The 27,282-nt window shown below is 30.9% G+C and overlaps 1 protein-coding gene across 2 annotated transcripts; it reads right to left on the bottom strand.

Moving 5' to 3' along the window:
- Positions 1 to 9,925: 9,925 nt before the first annotated feature.
- LOC121128206 (uncharacterized) lies at positions 9,926 to 18,688 on the bottom strand. Of its 2 annotated transcripts, none has more exons than XM_040723781.1 (4): positions 18,427 to 18,688; positions 12,828 to 13,184; positions 12,146 to 12,391; positions 9,926 to 11,248 (listed from the first exon to the last, which is right to left on the bottom strand). In XM_040723781.1, the coding sequence occupies exons 2-4, from the start codon at positions 13,145 to 13,147 to the stop codon at positions 10,636 to 10,638; spliced, it is 1,179 nt and encodes a 392-aa protein (XP_040579715.1). In that variant the 5' UTR covers positions 13,148 to 13,184; positions 18,427 to 18,688; the 3' UTR covers positions 9,926 to 10,635. The 2 variants fall into 2 exon arrangements, with proteins under 2 accessions (XP_040579715.1, XP_071748991.1); XM_071892890.1 differs by lacking the exon at positions 18,427 to 18,688 and adding an exon at positions 18,088 to 18,385.
- Between the last annotated feature and the right edge of the window lie 8,594 nt (positions 18,689 to 27,282).

The raw sequence follows: 27,282 nt of genomic DNA, 5'->3' as shown, positions 1-27,282 counted from the left end.
ATTTATGTTGGGTATTCTCATAGTTATATATGGGTATTCCTTCTTATACTTTGAAAAATCTTCTTTACCATTTTAATGACTTTGAATATAACGGATTTTTTGGATTTTTCAAGAAAAATATTAGCAAATTATTTTTCTTTCAAATAAGTTTTGTGATTTCTTTTCTAGAAATATTCCGTTATCCTTTTGACGGCGTTACCTCGTTAATACAAAAATTCCTATACATTTTTTCCTTAGTTGTTGATACCATAGACATAAAAAGTATAGCGTGCTTATTTGATGAAAAAATTGAAGTGAGAGACAAATGAGGAATACAAACAACATAAGGATCAAAACATTCAAATATTATATACTAAATATCCGATTCGTCTTACTTAATAATATTTAGGGGCCTGATGGATAATGAGAGTACTCAACTTACTTCAAATTATTCTCATATCCAAATGGTTTGTATAACTATAAATTCTGTAAAATACAAAATAGTTCATTATTAATGTTAAAATGATTTATCAACCTCAATTTTCACTCTTAGGAAGGAGTATCATAATTCATCTCTAAAAAGAATATCCATGATTGGTATTTAAATTCGCCATGAATCGCATGAAGTCGATAACAACACAATGAAGAACATTTTCATAATTGATTTTTTAATAAATTCCTAATATTCTAGTTTGTTCTAGTACATACTAATGTTAATATGTGGCGACATAAATCTTTAGCATTGGTTATCTGCTTCTGAAGCCTTCGCTTACTTTGACAAATAATTTTATTTTTAATTTTGAAACCCTTTAAATCTATTGAAAGAAGTTCATTTATTTCAGAAAGAATCATAATGTTTATTTTTGCTCTTTTTGTCACCTCCACCAAGGATTCCATAGTACTAAGTAGATCATATGTATGATCAATGACTATATTTACAATTGGCCTCTTTTCAATCATGCCATCAGAATTCCTTTTTAAAGTACTGTTTTCTTCATAGGTTCTTTGCTTTCAGATTCGTCGATGGGACTCTACTTTTTTTAAGTGCATTGGAAAGTCGAAAATTGAGGGCGCTGCTCCATCCACAAGCGTTCACTTAACTTTGTGCTTGATGATGTCAGAGTCCTTGAAGTGCTTAGAACAGATTCTTGACCATTTGTTTAGTTTCCAACATATGATTGTTTTATAAAGTTATAAAAATACTTAGGGGAAAAACTTATTTTCACATTATTGTGGTTGAGTTCACATTTTTTCAACGATTTACTAGCAAGATTGTGCTCTGGGGATATAGAAAAAGCCGCCGTTCTTGAAGTACAATTGAATGTAATGCAAGCAGGCATTGAACTCTACGGATAAAATAATAAGAATGTATCAAGTCCCAATTATATCCACTCTGAAAAACTTACCTAATACCAAACTCCTCCTGTAAAAATTAGAAGGTTACTTTATAATTTAATTTATTAAGATTTTAAGAATATTATTCGTAATAGAAGGCTTAAGTTGACATAATAACTGAATGTTTTGAGCCTTATGTTTCTTTATTATTCAACAGCTGAACGCTTCAATAAATTGTCCTCGTCATTCTAGAGAGTAATCACTCTATACTTTATAACTCTATGGTTGATCCACTTTATATTTCATAATGTATTATTTTTGATAAATGAACAAAATAATAAGTTATTTGATACTTATGCTCTGTTTCCAAAAGGAAATTAACAATATTTTATTTTTACAGCAGTATAATAGGATTCTAGGACACATTGCCGAAACCCGAAGTTTACCAAAGGACCATTTTGCCGAATTATATAATAAATATATTTGATAATGATTCATACTCCCATACAATGTAGTTATGATTCCCATTCATATTACTCCAAAATTAAAAAATAAAATGTTTAATTATTTGTCATAAATTGCCATAAGTAAGTGTTCATTAATTAATAATTTATTGATTCATTTAATTATGAGGATGCTTCGAATGTTAATATGCACTATTGATGATTATATAAACAGAACACAGTAGCTTGAAGTCCGAATCTTTTACTGTTGTAGTACTTTAAATAAATTAAATAATAAACAAACACGACAGTGATTCGTTCATAGAGATTTGATATCAATATAACTCAAACAACCTCGAGATAGAGGAGTGTCCATCAGTACTTGATCAGGTACATAAAAGCTCCAACACATTCCATTCAATTATTATTCATTCGCTTTGTCCATTGAATCTTATACGACACTCATTCAGTCATTGATTAATCTTAATCCACACTCGACTCCGTCTCTTCTTTAAACATATTTTATCTTTCTAATTAATTTCTTTAATTATTAGGCAGTTGTTATGATTTTTGATAAAACGGATCTAATTGAGGTTCAAACCAACTTTTGAAGCATTCGGCAAAGTGGTCCTTCGGCAAACTGCCATTCGGTAAAGTTTCTATCCGGCTAAGAGGTCATTCGGCAAAATGGTTTTCGGCATGTGTCCGCGCATAAATATAAAGTTTTTAACCAAGTAGCAAAACGCGACCGTTAGCCTGAGAAAATAGTACGGTCAGTATTTGTCATATTTTTTTGCTATATGACGCTTTTTCTATGAATTCATTCATTTATTTATACTGAAGATGGTAACAATTATTTTTGTTTATCAATATCTTATATTATTTCATATCCTAGTCCTTAAAAAGATATATATTTAGTTAATTATATTACTAAAAGTTACTATTATTAGAAAAAAAATAAGGAGACCGGTTGTTAATTATATTAAATCGGAACTTCATGTAATCCATCATCATGATCTGTTATGACAGGCCTCTCCTTCCAAGCAAGCTAGCTTAAACTCATGTGTCTTGGTTAGCAAGCCAGACATAGAACGTTTAGCTATGTTGTGGAGAATGTGAGCTTTACAATTTGTTTTTAATAAAGAGGACTTTCATGCCCCTTATAAACTATCATTCAGATTATCATCTTACAGTCTGAGTTACTTAAAATGATGGTCAAATTTAAGAGACTCGTGCTCTTCATCTTCCGGGAATTATGTCCATATTTTGAAATTAATACTGATGCTGGATTTGGCATATTTTTTTCGGATGGGAGGTTCGAGCAAGGAAAATTGTCACTAGGGGATATAAATTACAAAGCATACTTTTTCAAATTACAATTTGTATACATACACAGATGAAATCAGGAATCCTGAAGGTACTGTTTCAGCATCGCTATTGCAGGGTGAGTCATATGCAGTTCAAATAACATTTATATTATAAGGCCCCAATTCCTTTGAATCTCCTTAAATAAGTGAATTTTGATCTCTGTGTCTCCTTGAAGTGATCCACTCGCTCCCATAATTTGGCAATATATCTTCTGGATCTTCACTTTCGGTGCTATGTTTTCCCATAGAATTTGATCAGTGGATGTACACGAAGCTCACCTTACAGGCTATATATAAAGAATTTTCCAGCGGAAAATTGACCTTAAATGCGCTCTTAGCACTTTATTAAATAGAAGAATATTTAAGAAATAAATTAAAATGGTCAATTGTCGATATAGTATTTCAATTATTTTATATTATCATTGCAGACTAAATAGTTTTGCATCTTCATGAGAAGATTTTCTCCAATGGTAATACATGTGTGAAACAAGTAACTTCCCTAAATGAATCTAAAACTAAAGAGCAAATAGAAGTTTTACAGCAATTAAGTTGACAAAATAGAAGACAAAACAAGCATAATTTATCAACTTTATTTCTTTTCATTTATGATGGAATAAACATCCTTCATCTGAGCTCTACTCTAAAATTTTAATATATTTCGAATTCAATAACAGCCTTTTCTGTAGCTTCGTCTTGAAGGTTCTATCAATATCTGTCACATGTAGTTTGGAGTCCATTTGCTATCTTTTCCGTCTAAAGAAACGAGCATTCCCTTCGCAGATCAGTATTGAGCTGTCCCATCTTCCAATTTCATCTCATGAATTTCTATCAATTTCACCAGCTCCGGACAGACACCAACAAATTATTGCATGAATGATTTAAAGATGGTGTCTATGTAGTAGGACGGAATATTTATTTATTGAGTATTTTCGAAACTTCCGTGGCGCATTCGGTAGGATTCAACGTGATGTTGAACGACCTTTTTTTTATATACTCTAATAGTTTTTTTTATATGACCAAGTTAAACCTCCAATATATCCCAAGTTCGAAGAGTTACCACTCTATTTTTTTAAAGTGAGATATTGATTTAATCTTGTAATAGCAAAATATTTTTTTGAATTCAGAGGAACTTTGAACTATTTAAGATAAGAAAATATGATCATGGTAAACCATACTTTTTTATAATGGAATAACAAAAATTGGTTGAAGTATTTTGTTTCATAAATTAAAATCTATTAAATTATGTATTATATGTATCCATCAAATGAGTGGTTTACAAACTACAATCTTAAACTCAAGGGGCTTCAAGACAATTTTTGATCAATTTTATCAAGAAAAAGAGGTTGGATTAAGTTACAGATCGTTTTTGTGTTTCTTAATTTTACGTTATTTGACACATCAAATTTTATTTAAATCGGACGAAAATTTCAAAAGAGGGTAAATCTTTCATAGCATGACTTATATGAGATCATGAAAACTAAATCCATCTTTTTTAAAACCAGTTTTTCTAGATCATATAAAAAAGAACTGTTATATGCGTTATATTTAAGTTTAAACTTAAAGAAATGCTTGCAGCTCGAGTTTTGATAGAAATTTTTACAAAAGGTGAGGTTCTATTATATTATTATAATTATTTTTATTTATTAATATTGCCCGTATCCTCAAAAAAAAAAAAAAAAAAATATATATAAGCCAAAATAGTTCTTGTGATGGAAATACTAGCTCTTCAGAAGACTCCAATTGAAGTTGCCAAGGATCTCAGGATTAGCCAGACGTCTATGCATGCCATTAAAAAGCGTTTTTAAACATATAGGAATAGTCTCCAGAAAGTCTGGGCAAGGTTGGAACGAACAGTAAGAACAAAGGACATGATTATGCGTGTCTAAAATTGCTTCGCAATAAATTTAGTAAGGACGATTTGCAGTATGGCCAAGATGATGAATGTGATTGAGTTTACGCTCCAACGGACAATTAAAGATGACTTGGGAGCAAATTCAAGACCAAGGAGGAAGAAACATCTCATTAAGATGGCTACAAAGGAGAAAAAGTTGTCTAGAGCCCAGCTTCTTTTGAATGTATCCAAGAAGATGCGGCCTCTTAGCTCCCTCGTTCTTAATTCGTTGCATTATTACATCCAGGCAAAGGTCGATTTTTCAACCTTCAACAAGCTGTCAAGGATCGGTGAGATCTTATGAGTCCGCCATCATGGCTGAATAGGCTGAATTGTCAGAAGAATACATCCAGAAGATTTGTGCCCCTTTAAGAAAGAGGATGAAGACCGTTATTGAAGCTCAATAAGAAAATAAAAAATAAGTTAACCATTTTTCTGCAGACGTTAGAAGTTTACTACTAAAAGCTCAAATTGGATTTTTCTTCATTTCAGATATTCAAGAAAAGGCTACAGAATAGGGGATTGAATACTTTAACTTAAGAATGATACCGAAATCGTTACAATCAATCTTAGTGGTGTAGTTAGCCGTTGGACATCAATTTTCTTGTGAAATATAGAACAATAGTGTTGTAATAATATTTTGTTTACGAAAAATGGGTATATAACGGTGTCAGAAGCGATATAAATATCATAGGTGCAGACCTCTATTAGACTTATGCATGCCTTCACCTGTATTTTACATTCCATAAATAGTTAATAAAACTTGTTAATTTCTTTTCAGTCTTTGCAGAATCCATCTAATCTTGCAGAGTAAGTGAAGAGCGTCCTTAAAATTTTGGCAACTCCAATACAGGAATCACTTTTATAACTTTTGATTTGTTTAATAAGAACACTCTTGAGACACATTCTCCATAAATGCTTATTATGCTAAAGTTGACAGATCTGATATAGATTTAATAGAAGTTCAAGAACTTCCATAGAGCTGAAAAATCAAAAACCATAAACCACAAAATTTCTTGGAGTTATGTAATCTAATTTTTAAGTTAATCTCTGTTTATCATAAATAACAGAGGAAAAAAAAATAATGACGGGTTTTGAATAATTCTTTAAGAAATATGATTTTTTGACTTGCTAGTTTGTTAGAAATAAAAAAGTGTTAAGGCTAATAGCTTGTAATTTCTCGAGGTTTTTTTTTTAGAAACTCGAAAATATTCGTGTAGCAAAAGTCTGCTTGCAGCACATCACTATTCATAACAGAAGAAAAATCAACATACTTAACATGTTTTGTTGCTTACTTTAAAAAAAAATCTTGTTCCTTTAAATTTTTATTTAAATCGATTTTAAAAGTCGTAGATATAATCACTATACTATTCAATAAAAACGCGTTAATAGACGGATTAAGCAACTATTTCATATAATTTAAGTACACAAAATCAATGGAAATTACTCTCAAACATAATTTTGAATAGTAGTAAAAAAATAATTAATCAGTGATGTTTAATAAAAACAGTGACAAATTCTTTCTGAAATTCGGCAAGTGAATACTTGTTTACGAAATTGGTAACCTGGGCAAATAAAATTTGCCAATCTTTTTTAAACCCTTTAAATAGCAATATTATCAATTTTTTAAAACTTCATATATTTCTTTTTACAAATCAAATAAATTAAGAATAAAAGATTGAGTAATTGTAAATAAAATGAATCCGCTTCGTATATCCAAATAATCATAAGGCGATATTTTGAGGCCAAATTTTTATGTATTCAAAAAAGCAGGGAACATTTAAAGCAACTTTGGTTCATCCAAATATTAATTTAGAGCCTTTTATGTTATCAAAATGGCTCCAAAATTGTATTTAAATGTTATTTTAGTAAATTTTTTAAATCCTCTGCAATTTTTTTTTTTTTTTCAACATTCTTTATTTGGTTTATATATATTATATAGAACATACATATATATAAATGAACCGGAGCAATTGGGTAAAAATTATATAAATAAACATTATAGTTTATACTTAATGCTCCGGGGTAGAATTTCAATTAAATATCAATCTTTGAAAAAACAACAGTAAACAAGCAAATTAAAAATTATGATAAATATTTGTTAAATTTTTTAAAAGCCTTTTTAAAATACTTCGATGATTCCGTGAAGTTGATGGAAGGTACTGTATTTCTTCCCCTGCAAAATTCCATGACTCACGTCCTGATTTAGGAATATTCATTGTGAGAGAGACATAGCGGGATGAAGCTGCCAAGATGATACCTCTCAACTCATCCTCCCGAATAGGCTGATAGTTAGTTAGTCGGCTAGCGATGAGGGCTTTACAATTAAGAATTACAAAGTCCAGAGCCCTTGTTACCTCAGAAGTTCCACCCTTCTTCTTTGAAATTCCAAAAAGGGAAGACCTTTAACATATTTTTCTTCCTCATTCGTCAGCCCTTTTAGATTGATAGATACAAAATATTTTAGGATATAAATGACAGAACAGTTCACAAACGCATGAAGTGTGTTATTATATATTTTTCCACATGCATTACCGGGCCTAGTATATTTAATAAAATATGTAGAGATTTGTAACTGCACGGTAAACTTTTTATCATCATTTATTCCACTCAGAGAAATCCCCATTTTTCTTTTCCAACCCATAGGGAGGGCCAAACGCTTACAATGCAGCTCCCAGAGTCCATTCACAGCTGCATCAAAATTTAGGGGGCATCTTAACGTGCCCCGGGCATGGCATTGAATAATATTTTGAAGAATTAACAAGTGAAAATTTTTATTCTACCATCGTTGAGCAATTCTTAAAATTAACTGTTAAAATATCTCGTGTGATTGCGCGTTCTTCTAAAATTGAGGGGTCCTTTAAATTTCTAAAGAATAACTTTTTATTCATATTTTGCACAATTATATCAATGGTTGAGTCATTTCTAAATTGAGGGGTGAGCATCCAAATTATTCTCTGAGCTGAGCCAAAACTGGAGAGATCAAATATGTAATTTTGAAAGTCGGATTAATCCCCATCATACGCCAAATGTTCAGTTCTTGGTTCCTTATACTTATTTTCTATTCTACTGCTGGATTTCTCGAAATATCCACAAAAATTTTGGAGTAAATTTTCGGGAAAATACGAGAAAGTTGGGCTACTCCACCACCTATATGGGATTTAGATCTTTTCATGGCTTTCATATAAATCTTATCAAACAAACAATTAAGCCATTTGGCTATTACATTTCAATTATTGGAAGACGAGGGAGGGGTGACTAAATTAATTTCATGTCCGACATCTTCTTAGAAGTTTTAGCCACAATATAGTGGATTATAACTATTACACCATGCAACAGCATTTTGCACGCAGTCTGAAACCCATACATATTATTGTTATTCAAGCCGTAGAACACTTTTTGATTGATTTTTGTCAATTTAGTTTTCATATTTATTAAGGAATTTTAATAAAATCCGCTGGTTAGGTTGCGTTGAATACAGATTACCATAATATTCCGGGGGAAAATTGACCTCTTCATGAGTTTTGAAGTAATAATATATACTAATATGAATAAGTTTAAGTTTAAGTAAAAGTTTATAGATACTTCATATTCAAAGTTGATTAATTGATAGATATAAAGGAGTCAATTCTTCCCGGAATATTATTGTAATATATATTCACGTAACCTAATTAGTTTAGTTTATGAAACATGTAAGTATTAATGGTCATTTTCGTGTTGTATGACTTAAGAACAATAATAATTGTGGGGTCCAGCCTGCGGCGCTCCAAGACTTTCATTTTGTTGCATAGTGTTATAGATTAGTACCCAAAATAAATACTTTGGATATTTGTCTTTCTTTGACTTACATTTTACTTGTTCTTTACATCGATTTTTAACACACAAAATTTGCTTTTGATAAAATCTGAAATTTTGTAACTTGTATAAAAATGTCTCCAGACACGGTATTAACATGGGACAGTCAATCATACAAGTTTTTTTTTGTGTAAACCTTACAAAATAATGTTATTAATATAACAAAAGTGTAGTGGGTACAGAAAAAATAATACTTTCTTTCATTTAAGCTGTTAATAATATGCTTACGACATCTTTATCAGCTTATCTTGAAAAATAAAATAATTTGCATGCCGAATATTAATGGGTTTCGATCAATTTGTGAAGTTTGCTTATATATTTAAACACAAAATATTTAATTAGTCACTTTTTGATCATGCAAAATATTAAAAATATGGAAATATCAATTAATCATAATTTTAGAAGTAATTAAGGAAATATTGAACATATTGTGATATTTCGCTAATGCCACTTCAAAAATAATATATTTAAATAATTTTTTATTATATGTGAATCAATACATGACTGGATTCATATAGCAAACATGTTTTAATTACTTTGGCCAACATGAAAATTCCAGTTCCTGTAGATAATCAAATTTCATAATTCTATCATAAAAATAAACAAACAAATTACCAAGAGGACAATAGTTTGATGTAGTTTTAATCAATCGTACTCTCAGATTGGTGTGTGTTTCTGACTATCATTGCCCGTTTTCCATATAAAGATGTCTTGGATCGTTATCAAGTTTACTCTCTTTCATCTTTCCAGATAGAGTCTAACCAATGTTGGAGGACCTTAATGGCAAAAAGTGACCAAATTAGTTATTGGCAAACTACAGCCAGTATTTGACCAGCCAAAAAACTTCTATAAACGTTATAGATGTGATTTAGATGATGTTTCTACGTTAAAATATATTCAAATATACTTTAATTAATCAAACACACATGAAATACACTAACAAGGGATGAAATCACCGAAATATACAAATGCATTAGAATTAAGTGAAATTCAATAAAAGACAAACATCAAAAGGATTATTTTCGTCTACGTTCTAAAATAATAACATACCAACGTTTGGAACAACAAAGATTTTATTTAACCGCATATGTAAATATAAAAAAGTATTATATATTTGAGCATTAGTTTCAAAGACATAATTTTATAGCACATTTTAAAAGCTATATGCGTTATAAAAATATTTAATCTCTCGATAAATTAACCATATAAACTTTGTCATAATAAAATAATCTGTCATATTGTATAACTAAGAAAAATAATAACTAAAAAAATTACTACCACACTCGTAAATATTTTTTAGCTTAGACTAAGAGTTTTTTCTCTCATTATGGTGCTAATTTATGAATTATATATTCAATTTAATAGTAGAAATACCATTTACTAAAACCATTTTTTTATAATTGATATCTTGACACATATAAATAAAATAATTATGAAACCACAAATACAAAACGCGTAACTATTTAATATTTTCTAAATAAAATATGAATTTTCAAAACCTTTAAAGCTAATACATTTTAAATAAGATATGAAAATATTTATGGATATGAATATAAGTAAAAAAGTCAAATCCAGAAGAGATAGTATACTATTGGAAAGATTTTCATTTTTGAACGCAATGAAAAGAGAAAGTTTCCGACAATTTGAGAGTACTAAAAATGTAGAATGGAGAGGAAATTGATAATATTGATGATATATTTAGGAATTCGATTTCTTCTTGGACCTCTTAAGTTGTTTTATTAATGCTTTAAATAGAGTTAAGGGATTACGTGACTGTAAACTTGAGAACAATTCCAAGTAAAATACCAAACGTAATGATGCCCAAAATAATCCACATGACTATAAAACTCCCAGAGCAACAATGAATGTCAGATGAATAGTTTGTTTTATCAGGCACTCCAACAGTACTTCGAGTCAATGTACCGTTTCTCATCTTTGCTGCCTCCCTAACCGGAAGAGTCGACGGAGCTCCGTTTTCGGCTAGAACAATCCGTGGATTCAAATTCATAGAGCCATGAAAAGATTTGGAATCTAGACGATTCGTAATAGCCGACATCTCTGCAATAGATCTTGCTCTTCTAACAGTCGTAGGGGGTCCAGAAATAACAGAAGGTGGAACAGAGGAGTGACCTAAGCGAGGATGATGCTGTCCCATGCCATAGAGTGCTGCGAGGGGCATGGCCACGTTGGAATGATGCACCGGACAGGGTTCCCCATCCCAGGTTTGGGAACTAGTCCCAGGTGTAAGGACTGGCATTGAATGAACCGATCGAATAGAGCCGTTAGGTGCCATCATGAGTTGTTGGCCAACAAATGGATTTGCTGGGGCCATAATAGGAGGTGTCTGGTAGGCCACGGGATAGGGATAACCATGAACGCTGAAAAGTGAAAGATGAGAGATTGGTTATGGGTGCATACATTTGTACAAGGAATATCATAATTGGACTTAGTATTTCTGAACTATCACTCAGTGGCACAAAAATTGTTAACTCTGACCTTTTTCGTGTGAAAATTGTTCATTTCAATAAATTCAATAGATATCAAATAAATATAGAAAATTTGGATTCTATTTAGAGAGCACAACAGCTTTTGATGATTCTTTGACTATATTTTAGGAGGGAAAATCCGCCTGCAAAAACCTTCCTTCATCATGGTCCCTTTTTAGAGGTAAAGCTATGTGTAATCAGGGTTATGATTGCATGATCGGACTTGTGAGGGTGTCAGATTCTGACAACAGCCAATTAGAGAAAGGGCAAATTTGGGCCAAAATTGACTGTTGAATAATCTCCTGAATCTTGCAACAAAGGATAAATACTTTTTTCGCCAAATTGCAAAATCCCGATCTTCCATTTATACAAAAATGGGGGGTGGTATATAATCAGTGCTGGTAATGATGAGATGTCTCCGTCTAACAAGACTGCTGAAGAACTCACCTACATCAAACTTGATCCAATTACTAATTTGAGCGTTGAACGGGGTTTCAGTATGTTAAAACGATCAATACAGATCGAACACAAAAATTATATTTAAGAAAATATTTCTAAAATCTTGATTTGTCGAAATAATACAGCAAAATTTATGAATAAATATAAAATAACACTAATTACTTTAAATCATCGCCATAAAACACCATTTTTGTTTAATTAAAAATTGCTCAATTTTGATCTTTTGGTACTCATTTTCAAATTATTAGTGCTCTTTTTTGTTACTCATTTCGACCAAAAAAGTCGCTCAAAAATCCTAAGTCTAAACATAATATATATGTCACATCTTACACTGGCGGTTGTCGTCCATATTCACTTGTACTTCGAGCAATGTCATTCACTTGAGATTCAGTTTCTGTTGTCTCTTCAACAGTATCATCAGTTGAGCTGGGAGAGTGATGTGAACGCAAATAGGAAGCTTTTCCACCACCCGCACTACCTCCTCCCTCAGATCGGTGGTTTCTAAAGCCTGACTGATGGTGATGATGTGGGTTTCTCTGAGCGGTTTTATTGGAGCTTCTACCATCATGGGAATATCTATCGTGGATGAGGTAAATGCACAATTAAGACAAGTTTTTATTTATTATGATGCTTAGTTATTATAGTATATTGAAACCACATACATAAATACTATGTGTGTACATATAAAAACACATTTGAAATACGGGAAACAGGGATGAATAGATGTTTGTTTTTGTTCATCAAGAAATGAAGAGACATTTGGGAGAGTCTGATGCTTAAATTATAACCATAACATTAGGAAAGTAAAAACTTTTTATAGACTGTTATGACTCCTTTTTACCAGCTTCATTATTTACCTACTTAGTTAGTACATTTGTACAAAACAAAATACACCATATGTCATCTTATAACGCAGGGAAAAAATAATATTGGACTAACTACCGTCACACAAGTTACATGCATGTCTCAACGCTTCAAAACACACACAACAAATCATCATCATGTTTATTACCTGTCTGTTGATGATTCTCGTAAATCCCTACGTCCATCGTTTCTCATGGTATTTCTGGAATGAGCGGAAGAGGGAGTATTTGGTGCTTTGGCATATCGATTCGAGTTAGGAGTGGGTGGAGAAAGAGGATGATGCCCATGGTGTGCATGGATATTCGTACCATTGGTGCTTTGATGAGGATGATGGCTATTGGTGCCATACTTGCTCGGGCCACGAGGATCCTTACGTCCCATCTCCATTGAGCTAGAATTATACCCGTTACTATTGATTTGGTTCCGATGCTGCCAGGCCATTGGTGTCCGATGACTGTCTTCTGGCATGCTGATTACTTTTCTATTTTTGGTTGAGTTGGAAATTCTAATGTAGAGGAAAAGAAATATGAGAATAGTGTCTTTAAAACTACATCCGTGAGAAATGCAAACTTAATGGTACCCATTAAGAAGAAAATACCATCAAAATGGTTTCCCTTAACACCATCACCTCTTCAAACCTATTACATTCACTAGTATATTTTGCAAAAGAATTGCATATATATAACATAATATAACAAATAAGTGTTGGATCTTTCAATCTCCAGTTCCAATATCATAGATACATATAACATATTAATTTTCGGGTATCAAGGACTTTGCTAAAGATAACAGTCTTACTATGAATGAGGAGGGTTATAATATGTAGATACCTAATAGTATATAATAACAACAATAGGCATGATTTGACCTTATAAGATCTTGGCGTCCTTGATTTTGAGAAAGGATAGGATGATTAAAAATACTATCTTCAAAAAGGGTAAATAGCAAACTAACAAAATTACAATATATTCGTATATTTGTATGTATATAAGGAAATGAGAGATTGGTTTTGCATTTAAGAAATATTCTCAGAGATATGTTTTTTTTCATACATAACATATATGTACCTACGTATAAATGAGGAATTACTGGAGGTGAGGTCGTGGAAGAGCAAAGTTAGTAATTAACTTCAAATAAAGAAATGATATGTTTGTATATGTATATCTATATGTACACATTATTTTGAAGGAGAAAGTAATTATGGAGCTCCATTAACTTTTAGCAAAAGCCATTTCTATAAATATTTAATTTTATTGTGTGCCTTAATAAATGCTACTATGATGGGATGCCAAAACAAATAGTTAAAATATTTTCATGGTCATGAGGTCTGGAGTCGAGTGTGGACTCAATAGCTACCGAGTGGTACGTTAAAATCTAAACACCTTGAATGTTAAACTTCAACAAAATATAATTTTTAATTAACAATAGAATTTCAACAAAATTAACATTTTAAATAGATGTGTGTATCAGATCTCTTAATCATTAATGTAGTCGCCCTGAGCGGCAATGATAGCTTCCAGGCGGCGGCAGCAGAGGTCCTGGCCCCCGTTGCGTATATAGTCCTCTGTCATGGCGCACCAGTGCTTGAGGACCTGGGTGTTTGGATGACAGACACTGCAGGCCTTCCCTTTGACATGCAATCAGAAGTTGTAGTAGAGGTGTGGGCATCAGGGCTATAGGGATGGCCAAAAGTGGCCTCTCCACCCTGTCAAGGCTCTTTCAGCCCACTTTTTTGATAGCTCTCTAGACAGTCTGGTATGAAACCCCGAGATCTCTTGTATGGACCCACATGGACTTGGGGGATTGGCTTGAGCTGTTTTATTTCACTCCTCCGGGTCCAGTATGTCCTTTTTGACAGAACACTTCTTCCTCTCCAACGTTTTGGGCTTACTGACGGAATAGATGGTGGTCTTGGAGAGGCCCAACTGCTTGGAGTGTGCAAATGGAAATTTGTCGATCACGTTAAAGTTGTCATTTTCTCTACTTGTACTTAAGCTACAGAGCTCAGATTTGTTTTATTTTGTACTAATTTTAGATTTTAATATACCTATATAAGAATTAATTTTAATCACTCAACCTTCATTAATTATTGAATTAGTAAGCATTCAGATTTCAATGGACCATCCGGTATACCATGAATATAGTCAAAATGAAGCAAAATACTACATAAGGAATATTTTTTACGAAGATTACAATTTAAATATTGCACTATTTTGTAAATTTATGACGTCTTTAGAAGAGATATATATACCCAGCAAACATTTAGTTGGCATATAGCTAGCTATATGTAAGTAAAGAGCATTACAATATTAGCTATGATGTTTTCAGTGTTTTTAAAGCTATATATCAGCGTTATTTAGCCAATAGCTGACTCTGTTTAGTACTATAATTTTTTTATGCTTGGCATTCAATTTTCAGCATTTGAACTCTACTAAACAGTTAGTAGTTTTAGCTTAACGTTTTAATTACTAGCAAGTTAATATCAATAAACTACCTCTAGGCTAGCTAGGAATACTTTAGTTAGCTATAATCAGGCGTTTAAAATCAAAATGTTTGTAGGTTAGTGATACAAACTTCATAGGTGAAGGAAGTACCAAAAAGGAGTGCTATACTAAAGAGTCTAAAACTATCCAGCATTTAAAACACATTATAATTTCTACCAATTCCTGGTGAGTTTTGTTTACGGGCTCCGGATGTATCAATAGACCACTGCTTTTTATATGAAGCCATACACAAAATAAAAATACTCTATCAATAAAATCACTTTTCATTAATCTCCATTCAACATGTATAAATAAACTTTCAAAGACCTTCTAATTTTCTTTCCATTACATCATTGAAACTTATTCAGTTTCTTCAACTAATTATATACCTATGAATTTTCTCTAATTATGCTCATTTTGTAGTATACATATATATTCATATACACTCCTTCCCCAAGATTCTTAATTACATGCTCACAAATAAAGATGATAATTATTTATTTCAAAATAAAGATTTTAAATATCTTCAAAGCGTGCAGTACATAAATATAATCCTACATAGGATAAAAATCTTGTTTTACATATAGCAATACAAAAATGAAACATTATAATTCTCTATATCAAAAAATACACAATACAGCTAATGACTTGTAATCATGGTTAAAAGATCTTTAGGCATTTCAATGAAGCATTGATCATCATTTTCATTGAGAAGATCCTTCAATTTCATTAAAATGAGTTATACAAAAAGTCTCCATGGAATTCATGGTAAATATTTAACCCATTAAGATACTCGTGCTTATTCAAACTTGTTATAATTGTTTGCATTTGGTTTTGTGTGGATATCATTTTGTGGCTCATCTATTTGAATAAATTTCGTGGTGCCTCCATAAATATAATGTAATAGAGAAGGACTCACGATTAGGACCCATTGACACTGTTTAAAAGTCACGATACGAGTATTGCACATTTATTAGGATTTGTTATATACGCCCCTATTCGTAAGTAATATTTATGAACGAATAAAAACCGTTTCTTTTCAATCCCCTTCCAACATTCCCTGAAACTTACGGCAAGGACAATTTTGGAGCAATTGAAGAACTTAAAGTAAGTGGGTAGATGATCTATTTTTATAGGGTAGCATAAAAATGATATTCTTCAAGAAAGAATTGTGTGTAGGTACCTTTTTAGACTAACCCAATTTAGGTTTCATATTTATAATTTTATCAGCACATAGAAAGACAATCAAAAAACGGATTTTTTCAAAGTTTGAGGCATATATATTATATATACGTCCTAAAAATGGACCATTTGGCTCCAAAACCCTTTTTTGATTTAATTAAAATGGCCAAAGGGGCCATTACTTAGTCAAAGTCAGCTTTTTTATTATCCCTAGCAGAAAATGCCTATATGCATGGTTAAAATATTTAGTCGAAGACAAGACGGTCTAATGTACAAGTGTACAGAAATGAGAGGAATCGCAATTGCCTAATACTTACTTGTCTCTAGCTTGTCGAAATTTTGTGATATCAGGTTTATCATTTGTATATTCATTTAAACTAAAACGGCTGATCTCTTTATGTCATTTCACCAACATGGCGCTGACTGAGAACCAGTGATAAGTGATCGTTTAGTTAAATCCTTTGGTGCTATTTCCAAGCTCATTCAAGTTACAAAAGTGGTTATCTGGAGGAACTGGGAGAAACACAAGCAGGAGTTTGGGAATCCGCCTCGGACCTTCCAGCAAGATGGAGTCCCCTCAGACTGTGCCAAGATCATGCTGAACTGGCTCACAGTGAATTTTTCTAACTTTTTGTGAAAGAAAGAACGGCATCCAATCTTCTCGGGTTAAACCCCTATGAACTATGCTTTGTGGTCCATTCTTGAGCCAAGGCATGTGCCAAGCCTCATAAGAATTTCGAAAGCCTGAAGGCTTTGCTGGTTAAGCATGGGACAAGATAGGTCATGAAGTTGTCAGTGCCGCTGTCAAGGACTTTCGTCGCTATCTGACAGTAACTGTAAAGGCTGGAGTCCGCCATATTGAATGAAATTTGTATATGTTATAGAAAATTTAGTTAAAATTATTTGTATAAATTTTAAATATCGTCATTTCAGAAATAAATATGCTATTAACGTTTTTCTGCATTACCCTAATTTCTGTATGCCCTGTACAGTGTAGATATATAACGATAATTTGGAGATAGTTACTTATTATTAAAGTATATAAGCCTATAAATATTTTGATGGAAACGGATTCATAGATATGTAATAAAATTAAAGTTTTTCAATCAGAGCACGGATGCAAAATAAGAATTCAAGGTAATCTCATTGATGATGTATTTATATGTAATATATACTTGTAATTGAAGTGTACTTATGTACATATATACATGGTTATTTATGTCTAAAGACACTACAAAATCCATTGATTTCTCTCTGACGACCTACCTACAATCTACATGGATAAATAGGTAGATGGATGGATAGGTAAAATATCAATCATCATCAGCACTATGTACTTATTATTCACAAAACATTTCCTCAAGGTATTTTCTTTCCTTCAGAATGAAAGAAAATGAAGGTAAAAGATCACAAAACATATGTACAGAACCACATTAATAAGAAACAAACTATAACTTTTGACAAATGATCAATAAATATAAAACGTTGCTTATATCTAATTAACAAATAATGTAGATACACACTCATTTAAAAATTAGCTATATATTAGCTATATACAATGGAAAGTACGTACAAACAGTGTCTATATTTTATTATAACATTAGTTTCATAGTGAACCATGTAGGGAAGTCAGGAAACAGTTTTCCCTGGGGGCTAACTCCTCAAAAAAAAAATTTTTTTTTTAATACTATACACATATTATTATTTAGTTTTCTGCATTTACATAGGTAGGTACTTACATACCTATATCCGATCCTCCCCCCTCACAGAAAAAACATAGTATTGAAGGCAGCAGCAGTTATATATAATAATACGAACACACACTTTATCTAAGAAAAGGAAATACACATAGAACATACACACACTTTATAAAATAGAAATTAGAAACCGCTATTCCGTAGAAGATAATACTATATTAACACATAATAATATATATCAGGGTTCCCTTGGTAATAATGGCAATGAAGAAGATGGCTGAGGGAAATGAAATGGAAATATATGTAGATTCTCCCATATTAAGCAACGGATTGAAAATATGACTTATGGCTACAGAATGCAGCTACATTTTTTGTATATACATACCAAAATAGAACTGATGGAGGGTATTTCATCACTAATGAGAAAATCACTTTTTGGTAAAGCTTCACTCAGGCACCCACAGCACTCACTATATTGCTATAGTATATTAGACTCACTGATATAATTATGAATAATAAATAACAAACAATTTTTGTACAGCATGTATGAGTCTCGGGAGCGCTCTATAGGTTTACTGACCCGGTACAACCATTTGGATTGTGTTCCTTCATTTATTTTTCTTTCCACAAGTAACGCGCTCCTCAAGTAACTAATTCAGAAAAAGTACGCTCAGGTAAACAGTCCTCCCCCCTTCCTCCTCCATCCTGCTTCTTAACGATGATGATAAGATGGTTTCTTAACACACAAAATAATATGTATATATTTCTAGAAGAAGAAATTTTCATTCTTCATTTCTTTTTATTATTATTTTATGATATAAATGGTTTTGCGTACGTCAAATGAGGGGGTTGAATAAGAGAGGGTTGTTTGTACTTGGAAATACCAGAGTATTGTCTAGTATTCTCTAGGAGTGCAAACCCTCTTCCACAGTGATAAAACCTCTCCAGGTTAACATCACAATTCACAATAACAACAACAGCTATGTTGATACTCGCCCGGCTCCGTGAAAAAGAAATTGTTTTGACAGAGTTTTAAGAAATTTCTCTTCTACTTGTATCTAAGTATTAGTGGTTTCTGTCTATAATAAAAAGTAAGTTTATACTCACTGATAGTAATCAACTTAAATATGTAACATAGTGTTGTTGGATTCAAGTTAGAAATGTAGAGTTTGAGTAATTGAAGTTTGAATTGAGTTTGATTTTTTGAACGTTGAGTCAAGTCTAGTTTGAAGGACCAGGCTTGGCTTAGAAAGACCATGTTTCTTTACTATTTTAATACTTCAATGAATAAAATGATCATTCAATGTAGGGTAGTTGAAGAAATTGATCCAATTCCTGTTTTCTATTGTTTAATTTACAGAGTGGGTACCAAAAAAATTGTCGTAACATTTGATTAAGTTTTTATCCCCGTTGTTTTTAGTTACGAGGTTTCAACCAACCAAATGAAAGTTGCAAATTATTTACAAGTTTTGTTTTTATCTCTAAGTGTAAAAATGTCAAAGCAACCCCAAAAATGGCAATGCGTTTGCAATCTCTTCCGTACGAGTGTCAGTGTCGAAAGGGGTACAAAGGCCGTTGGCATCTCCATCTGAACTGCCTATATTATCAAGAAGTCCATCACAGACTCATACAACTAAGAAGAACCAAAACTTCTGCAACAACAATATGTCTGCTTTCTTGTGGCCCTCCTCCAACCCTGACCTCTACACCCTCCACCCCTGGCTGGGCCATCTTGAAAAAGAATGTCGCCCACTTTTCTCAGATGCGAGTAAACATTATGTTAGCGTGGTACGCCATAGACATGGTTGAGATGCCAATGATTTATGTGGGGGTATTGAAGCTGTTATTACATGTGAAAAAGGACAAGGTTGATAAAAGATAGATATAAATGCAGTATTTAAACATATCACAAATTGGTTTTTTAGTAGTCTTTTCTTAAATTTCATTTTTCTTAATTTATTTATGCTACTGCAAGTTTTGGATCCCCGCTCTGCAAATTCAAATCAGGGGAGTCCCAGAGGAGTGGGTTGTAGGGACTGAACCTGTCCCACAAAAGTAAAGGAGTTTGTTTTTTTGGAAAAAAATTTAATATTCGAAAATTTTTTCTAAAAATTTAATATTTCTAAGTTAATTTAATTTTTCATATTTTTTTCTGCAACATTTAATTTTCTGTGAATAGCTATATATTTTTCTCCTTAAAATTAAATATTTAAAATATAATTTTTAAATTTTCTTTTTTAAACAATTGATTTTTTAAATTTTTACACAAAAAATGTAAGTAGCTGTGAATAATTTTGAAATTTTTTTACAAAAAAATAAATGTTATAATTTTTTTTCCATTTTTGTTAGCATCTGTGGTTTTTTCAAATGTTTTTCCAAAATATTTTTTTTTTGTGAATAACTGTTGATTTTTAAGAAAAAAATTGAAAAAATAAATATTTGGTAATTTTTTATCAGAAAAATTTATTATTTGAAATATAATTTTTCAAATATTTTTCCTAAAAATTTTGATCAAATTTATACCAAGCTCCTCCTTCCCTAAAAATTACGAATATTTTGTGTATAATCGAAGTTTTTAAATATTTTTTGTTCAAGCTACAACAATTTTTACTCGAATCCTACCCTAGTTATTACCGTCTAAAAAGTATGTTTATACCAACTTACAGCCATAGATTTCGATAGTAATATATGTATAAATACTTATGGCAAAGACGAAACAAGAGAAACTCATTAATCCTTTATTCTTCACTACTCGAAGTAGGTAGGTATCTAACTAATCGTTCAATAAGTGCCCTAGGGTTGATCCTTTACACCTTCCTACCTTGTGTGTTGTACCTATGAGTATTGTGCCCTACCTCTCATAAGAAGAAGATAATCATTCATGAAAAATGACTTTTAGCATGCATTGTAATTAATTATAAAATAAGAAAAAAAGACCACTCCTATATTGTACAATGTACATGGAACTAAATATATATCTTATTAGGTAAATTTCATTTACAGCAACCCCTAATACTTTTTGAGATTAGTAATTGAAACTAAAAAAAAAAAGGAATAAGGAAGAGTGGCACGAGTTGTTTTTTTTTTGATTTTTTTTCTTGTTTCTACAAGAATACCATCTAGTATTGATAAATCAGCAACATCTATTTAAGGATGATGAGTACATCCAATGTAAAGCTGTGAGATGGTGTCTGATTTGATACCCTTGGAGTAGTTTTTCTCATTTTCATTAAAATAATTGAAACTCAATTATTAGATTAAATTAATAAACTCTTTTTATTTTATATAAATATAACTATTTGTTATTTACTTAAGGCCTTAATTAAGTTAATCGGCTAAGTATTAAGATATATATTAGTGTTTCAATTCAAAAAATATCTTGGGTGCAAGTTGGCCAATTTTATTTGGCAAAAAAAACGTACACAAATGATAAAATCAAAGCCAAAGAGCCTCCAATGAAAAACAGAAAAATCCTACAATCTTAAATATTATATTCTATATTATAAAATATTAGCTTGGGGAAAATATAATTTCGTATTATCTTTTTTACCCATTTTTTAAAACTAAGTATATCTTGATAATTATAGATCACATCAAATCATAGAAGAAAGTGATATAAAGGTGTAATTGTATACAACAAACTCTTTTTTATACAGTATTGATCTTGGTTGTTTCAGTCTTGAATTATTGGGCGTCGAGTATGGAGGCCTTAAACGATGAAATTCGCCATATCTTACATTTTTAAAACCTGATAGGGAAAACGCATAATTTCTTAAGCGAATTGTGTCTGGTGATGAAAAATAGATCACCTACATCAATGTCAAGAGACAGAGATCGTGGTCGAAAGCCAACAAAGCGAACCAGACCTTGGCCAAGGCGGGATTGACTTCCAGGCTGGTGTTGCTGTTTGTTCGGTGGTATGGGAAGGGAATAATCTATTGTGAGCTCTTCCCTATGGACAAACCCTCAATTTTTTCCTTTATTGTGAACAACTCGACCGTTTGTAGCTGGCGAACGATTTTAGGGGTCAGCATTGGTGCATAGCAGACAAAAAGATATTATTAAGGCAACGGCAGACTAAAGACATCTTTGATGACGTACCAGAAGCTCCGGGAGCTTGGATTGGAAGTTCTTATGCATCCACCTTACAGTACAGACCTGGTACCAAATGACTATCACCATTCCTGTCTATGCCCAATTCGCTTGGGGATACAAATTGGGCCTCAATTGAGGACTATGAAAATTGGTTGTCCGAGGGCATACTTTGCTTAAATCGGATAATTGTAATACTTCTTATAAGGATTGAAATATAGCGAGGAGTCAGAAAATACTTTTTCCCCTAATCTAGTAATTAATAGACTCTAAGTCGTGTCTTCACAATTATAATATGTTTAAAAATTTACTGCACAAAGTTCATTTTGAGAAATGGTAGAGACACAATACAGTTTTATTCTAATCACACTCTGCAAAAGTCCCAACCTTTGTCTTTTTGATTCAGGGGAGCGTGAGCGGGTGAATAAAACTGAGGTACATGTTTTTTCATTCTATTAATTATTATTTCCCCTGTTTAGTCGCTTCTTTTCTTAATAGTCTCTTTAATTGAAACTACTTCTGTAGAGATATATGCATAATAATCGTATTTTACAAGTAGCTTGGGTAGACAGACTACTATGGAGCTGCTAGATATGTATGTATATTAGATTCAAGCGACGTATGAAGTACAAAATGTACAAATGAAACAATATGCTTCATTACAATGGCTCAACAACCATTGAATGATGGTTCACGATTTTCCTATATATGTACCATAGTTGGAAGTAAATTTCCTTTAGAATGGAATAGAGTAATAGCCTAAGTGTATATATATACATATTACTTTCAATTAGAGATTCTATCTATGTATTCATTTTCATAACATGCCTTTACCTGACCCCGCTGTGTGTGAGAGTAAGAGCGAAGGAAATATTGTGAGGCTCCTTCTTATGGATTTTTTTATTACAACACATGCAACAATATATGAATATTAGTGCATACGACTACACAGTAGGCATATATTATGTACAATATATAGAGTCTGTACGAAAAAATGTCTGTTTAAATTATTTCATATTTAGGAAATAAAGCGAAATGATCACATCATCAATATCCTGGAGTCGAAAATCAATAATGATATCACACTATTATGATGAGTTATGCCATTGAACTCAATGTGACAAAGAGGAAATTCAGCACAGCTTAACGTGATGATCTTGGTATCATAGATTTTTCCAGATCTTCAAAATCTCTTCCGACAGCACATTTGAGACGATAAAAGTCTCCTGATGTATCTCAAACGCAATGGGTCAACTATATATATATATATAATTATTTAACTTGGATGATTAAGCTCCATTGAGGTGAGGACTATTACTAAAACTTCTCCGAACATAAAATCCCTTAGGGCTGGTATTTTGTTTTAAGAACCCAAAAATCCCTAAACTAGTTCGTAGTTGGCCAATTCTTCCCATCCATAAAATAAATTATTATTGAATAATTGATGGTATTCGTCACAGCTTAACAAAGTATAATTCGAAATCAACCACTCAACGTTAAGGACACTGATGAGGGGATAAGAAGCTTAAAATCGACAGTTGATCACAGGAAATATTAAGAAATTGTTGATATTGTTTGGATACAGTTGTAGAGAATTTTGCTAAAACTTAACTCAGCTGAGGAACTAATTAAATGAGAATAAAAAATCAACTTTCATAGAAATTAAATTCCATGGGATCGATCTAGAATTTGGGGGAATGAGTTTGACCTGAATTGATTAATTTGAAAATACTTTTGAAAAATAATTTTAGTTTATTAGAAGTTTCAGAATGAAATAAATAATATTTCTTATACAAAACAAAAAAAATATAAACACCATTTTACTCAGATACACGTCTTGTTTTTGACGTACTTTTTTTTATCTATTAATACTTTGCATGTCATTTCCAAATATTCTATAAAAAATTAATTTAAAATCAAAAAGACAGAATTTGAATTCTCTGTCTCACAAACTAATATTCCTTCTTAACTACATTATCGTCCAATTCTCTTCCGGCTCGGCTTCATAATGCAAAAAGTCACCTCAGTAAAACAGTTATTATTTATGAGAGAGATCCAAAGGAATGTTTGATCCATTAACATACTGCAATAGCATTTCTTTATAAAATAGGTCACTTCCACATTGACCATAAGTTGTTATTCAAAAATAAATAGACTGTATCTAAAAAATCTCTTACATTGATTATGTGAATGTATACATGAATACCTACATATAAATCAAAAATACAATTGTTCAATGATCACCCCTCATTTTTAAGAAGCATTAGATAAAATCAATTATTGTATTTGTAATAGAGGCTTTTCGGATCCGGGTCTTACTAATAGGGCATTTGTAGGGTTATATACATATATTTTTATGGGAGGGGCTTTAAATTTTTTTTTTCTGAAAAAATATAATATTTTTTTTTTTTGAAAAAATTTGAAAAAAAAAAAATTATTTCAAATATTAATTTTTGTTTCAAAAAATTTTTGAAAAAAAAAAAATTAAGTTTCAAATATTAGATTTTTTGAAAAAAATTTAAAAAATTAAGTTTCAAATATAAGATTTTTTGAAAACAATTAAAAAGCTCACAGCTATTTACAAAACATTTAATTTTTGTAAAAAAATTAACATTTGTAATTAGCAAATAGCCGTGGATTTTTGAAATTTTATTTAAAAAAATTAAATATGTGAATTTTATTTCCAAAAAATTTAATCTTTGAAATTACTAAAAATTACGTTATGTGATATAATATTTAGATATCATGTTTTATTTAGTTTTTAATCTTTTTTTATTTAATTTATGCTTTTTACATGAACCCTTTAATTTTTTAAATTATTAGCTTTTCACCAAATTTTAAATTTCAATATTTATAAATTATATTCAAAAATATAATTTTTAGGGAATTTTTTTTAAATGGACAAATTAAATTAAGAATATTAACATTTTAGGCAAAAATTTAAAGTGCTAAATTTATAAGAAAAAATATCCAAATATAATTTTTTTATAAAATTTCAAAAATCCAGCAATTCATAAAAAGTTTCAAAAATCCATAGCTATTCTCAAAAATAAGTTTCAAATATTAAATTTTTAGGAAAAAAATTCTAAAAATTCACAGTTACCATCAACAACATGAAAAACTGACAACACCCCATTTAAAAAGACCTGATTATGAATTACCCTTGATGAACCAAATTATTGATCGTTTGAGAGCTAACGAGATAAATAAATATCACTGATGTTCTCATGGCAGCATCTCAAAAAACAAGTCTTCTTTCGAGGAAGGGTTAATGTAAAAAGCATAAATTAAATAAAAAAAGATTAAAAACTAAATAAAACATGATATCTAAATATTATATCACATAACGTAATTTTTAGTAATTTCAAAGATTAAATTTTTTGGAAATAAAATTCAAGTATTTAATTTTTTTAAATAAAATTTCAAAAATCCACGGCTATTTGCTTATTACAAATGTTAATTTTTTTACAAAAAAAATTTAAAAATTCATTACAATTCACAAAAATTAAATTTGTGACAAACATTTCAAATATTTAAATTATTCAAAGAAAAATCAAAAGCTGTTTTCAAAAATTAAATTTAAAATGTTAGATTTTAAATAGTAAATTTTTGATAAAAAGTTACAATTTTTTAATTTTATTGTAAAAAACAAAATTTTTTTTTTTTTTTTGGGGGGGGGGGGAGGAAGGGGCCTCCAATCATTTGTAGCATCACAGCCAAGGAGACTCTTTGACCCAACAAGTTCGTTTTGCTACTTATATATATATTTCGGTGAACATCCAAAGCAATTGTTAAAGAATGGAAATATATAATGCTTAATCACTCAACCTATACATGTATAAAGTTTTTAACTGTGAATTATTTTAAAATAAAAAACGAGCTTGAATATTATATAGTTAATGGACTGGCTCTAATTATGTTTCTGATTAAATTGTTTTCACTGGAGGAACAGATGGTTTTTTGTATTACACTGATGAACTATTTTTTGCAATATGTTTTAATGGAAAATATGAGTTGGCACATTTTCTAAATATCTACGTAAACAAGTGAATAAAAACCGTTTTTTTAAATATGGATCCGAACAAAAAAGAAAAGACTCATGGTTATTTTTATTTGAATCAACCAACAACATAGTATTATTTTGTTCATTATGGACCCAAGTATTGTACATGCATTAGCTCTCTGTTACTTCTCTTCCATTTCTAACGAAAAAAACTTTTGTGAGGGTTTGAGCATATTCATATTTGTTGAATATTTCCCATTGGCGACATCCTCAATATATACCAAGAAATTGGTTCAAACGAACCGTGAATGAGGAAGCTGTGGAATTTTCATTCTCATTTATCCTACAATGATTGGAAAAAATGACCTTAAGGGGAAGACGATAATGTCAAAAACTCTTATGAAAAATTATTCCTGTAGATTTGAACAAAATCTACAGTTATATACTGGGGACTAGTGGATTTTTAAACTATGTTACATTATAAAATTTACTTTTATAAAGGGGACTTCTCCCTATATTTTGAAAACTTTATAATTCCTTCATTAATATATTAATTCTTTTTAGTAATAGAAAAAATGTATTATTTTGAACTTATTTTGTGTAATTTGTAGTAGTTGTAATTTTCTTTGCATTTGACCAATTTAATTATTAAAAAGAAAGTAATGATAATTGTAAAAGAATAATATTAATAATAATTTTTCTACATGCTTGAAAAGTTTCAATTCAAAAAATTTGAAAAAGGAGATCGTAAGAGCCCAATTTGTGAAGATGGTAGAAGTCGCTTTGATCGACTATACAATTAAATTAATGAGAAAACGTACGCTAAGAACTGCTTTAAACACGGGTAAAATTGAAGTAATGTGCTGCATTTAAAAATTTGATGCAGCAATATAATTTGTCGGTATTAATTTGATTTTTCAATGTATTAAATATAGCTTTGATATATGTAATAGTGTTTGAGAAATGTTCATTTAAGTCCATTTTTATACATTACGTCTAGTACAACATACAATTCATCTCTGGTCTAAATTTAAGTTTTGCTATGTTAGCTTGTGAGCTATTAGAGTTTCTAAAACAATTATATCAATTTATAACTCAATAACCCCAGAATCATGCAATATTTAAGAACATTTTAGCCGCTTTATA

The sequence above is a fragment of the Lepeophtheirus salmonis genome, chromosome 13, assembly GCF_016086655.4.
Source record: "Lepeophtheirus salmonis chromosome 13, UVic_Lsal_1.4, whole genome shotgun sequence".
NCBI lineage: Eukaryota > Metazoa > Arthropoda > Copepoda > Siphonostomatoida > Caligidae > Lepeophtheirus > Lepeophtheirus salmonis.
This window is presented reverse-complemented; position numbering and strand designations above follow the sequence as displayed.

Excerpts from the sequence above, each read along its gene's own strand:
- LOC121128206 (XM_040723781.1), bottom strand. The coding sequence starts at position 13,147 with ATGCCAGAAGACAGTCATCGGACACCAATGGCCTGGCAGCATCGGAAC. Across the intron at positions 12,392-12,827 it reads CGAGAATCATCAACAGACAG|ATATTCCCATGATGGTAGAA; the intron begins GTAATAAACATG and ends CATCCACGATAG. Across the intron at positions 11,249-12,145 it reads TATGGACGACAACCGCCAGT|CGTTCATGGTTATCCCTATC; the intron begins GTAAGATGTGAC and ends TTCACTTTTCAG.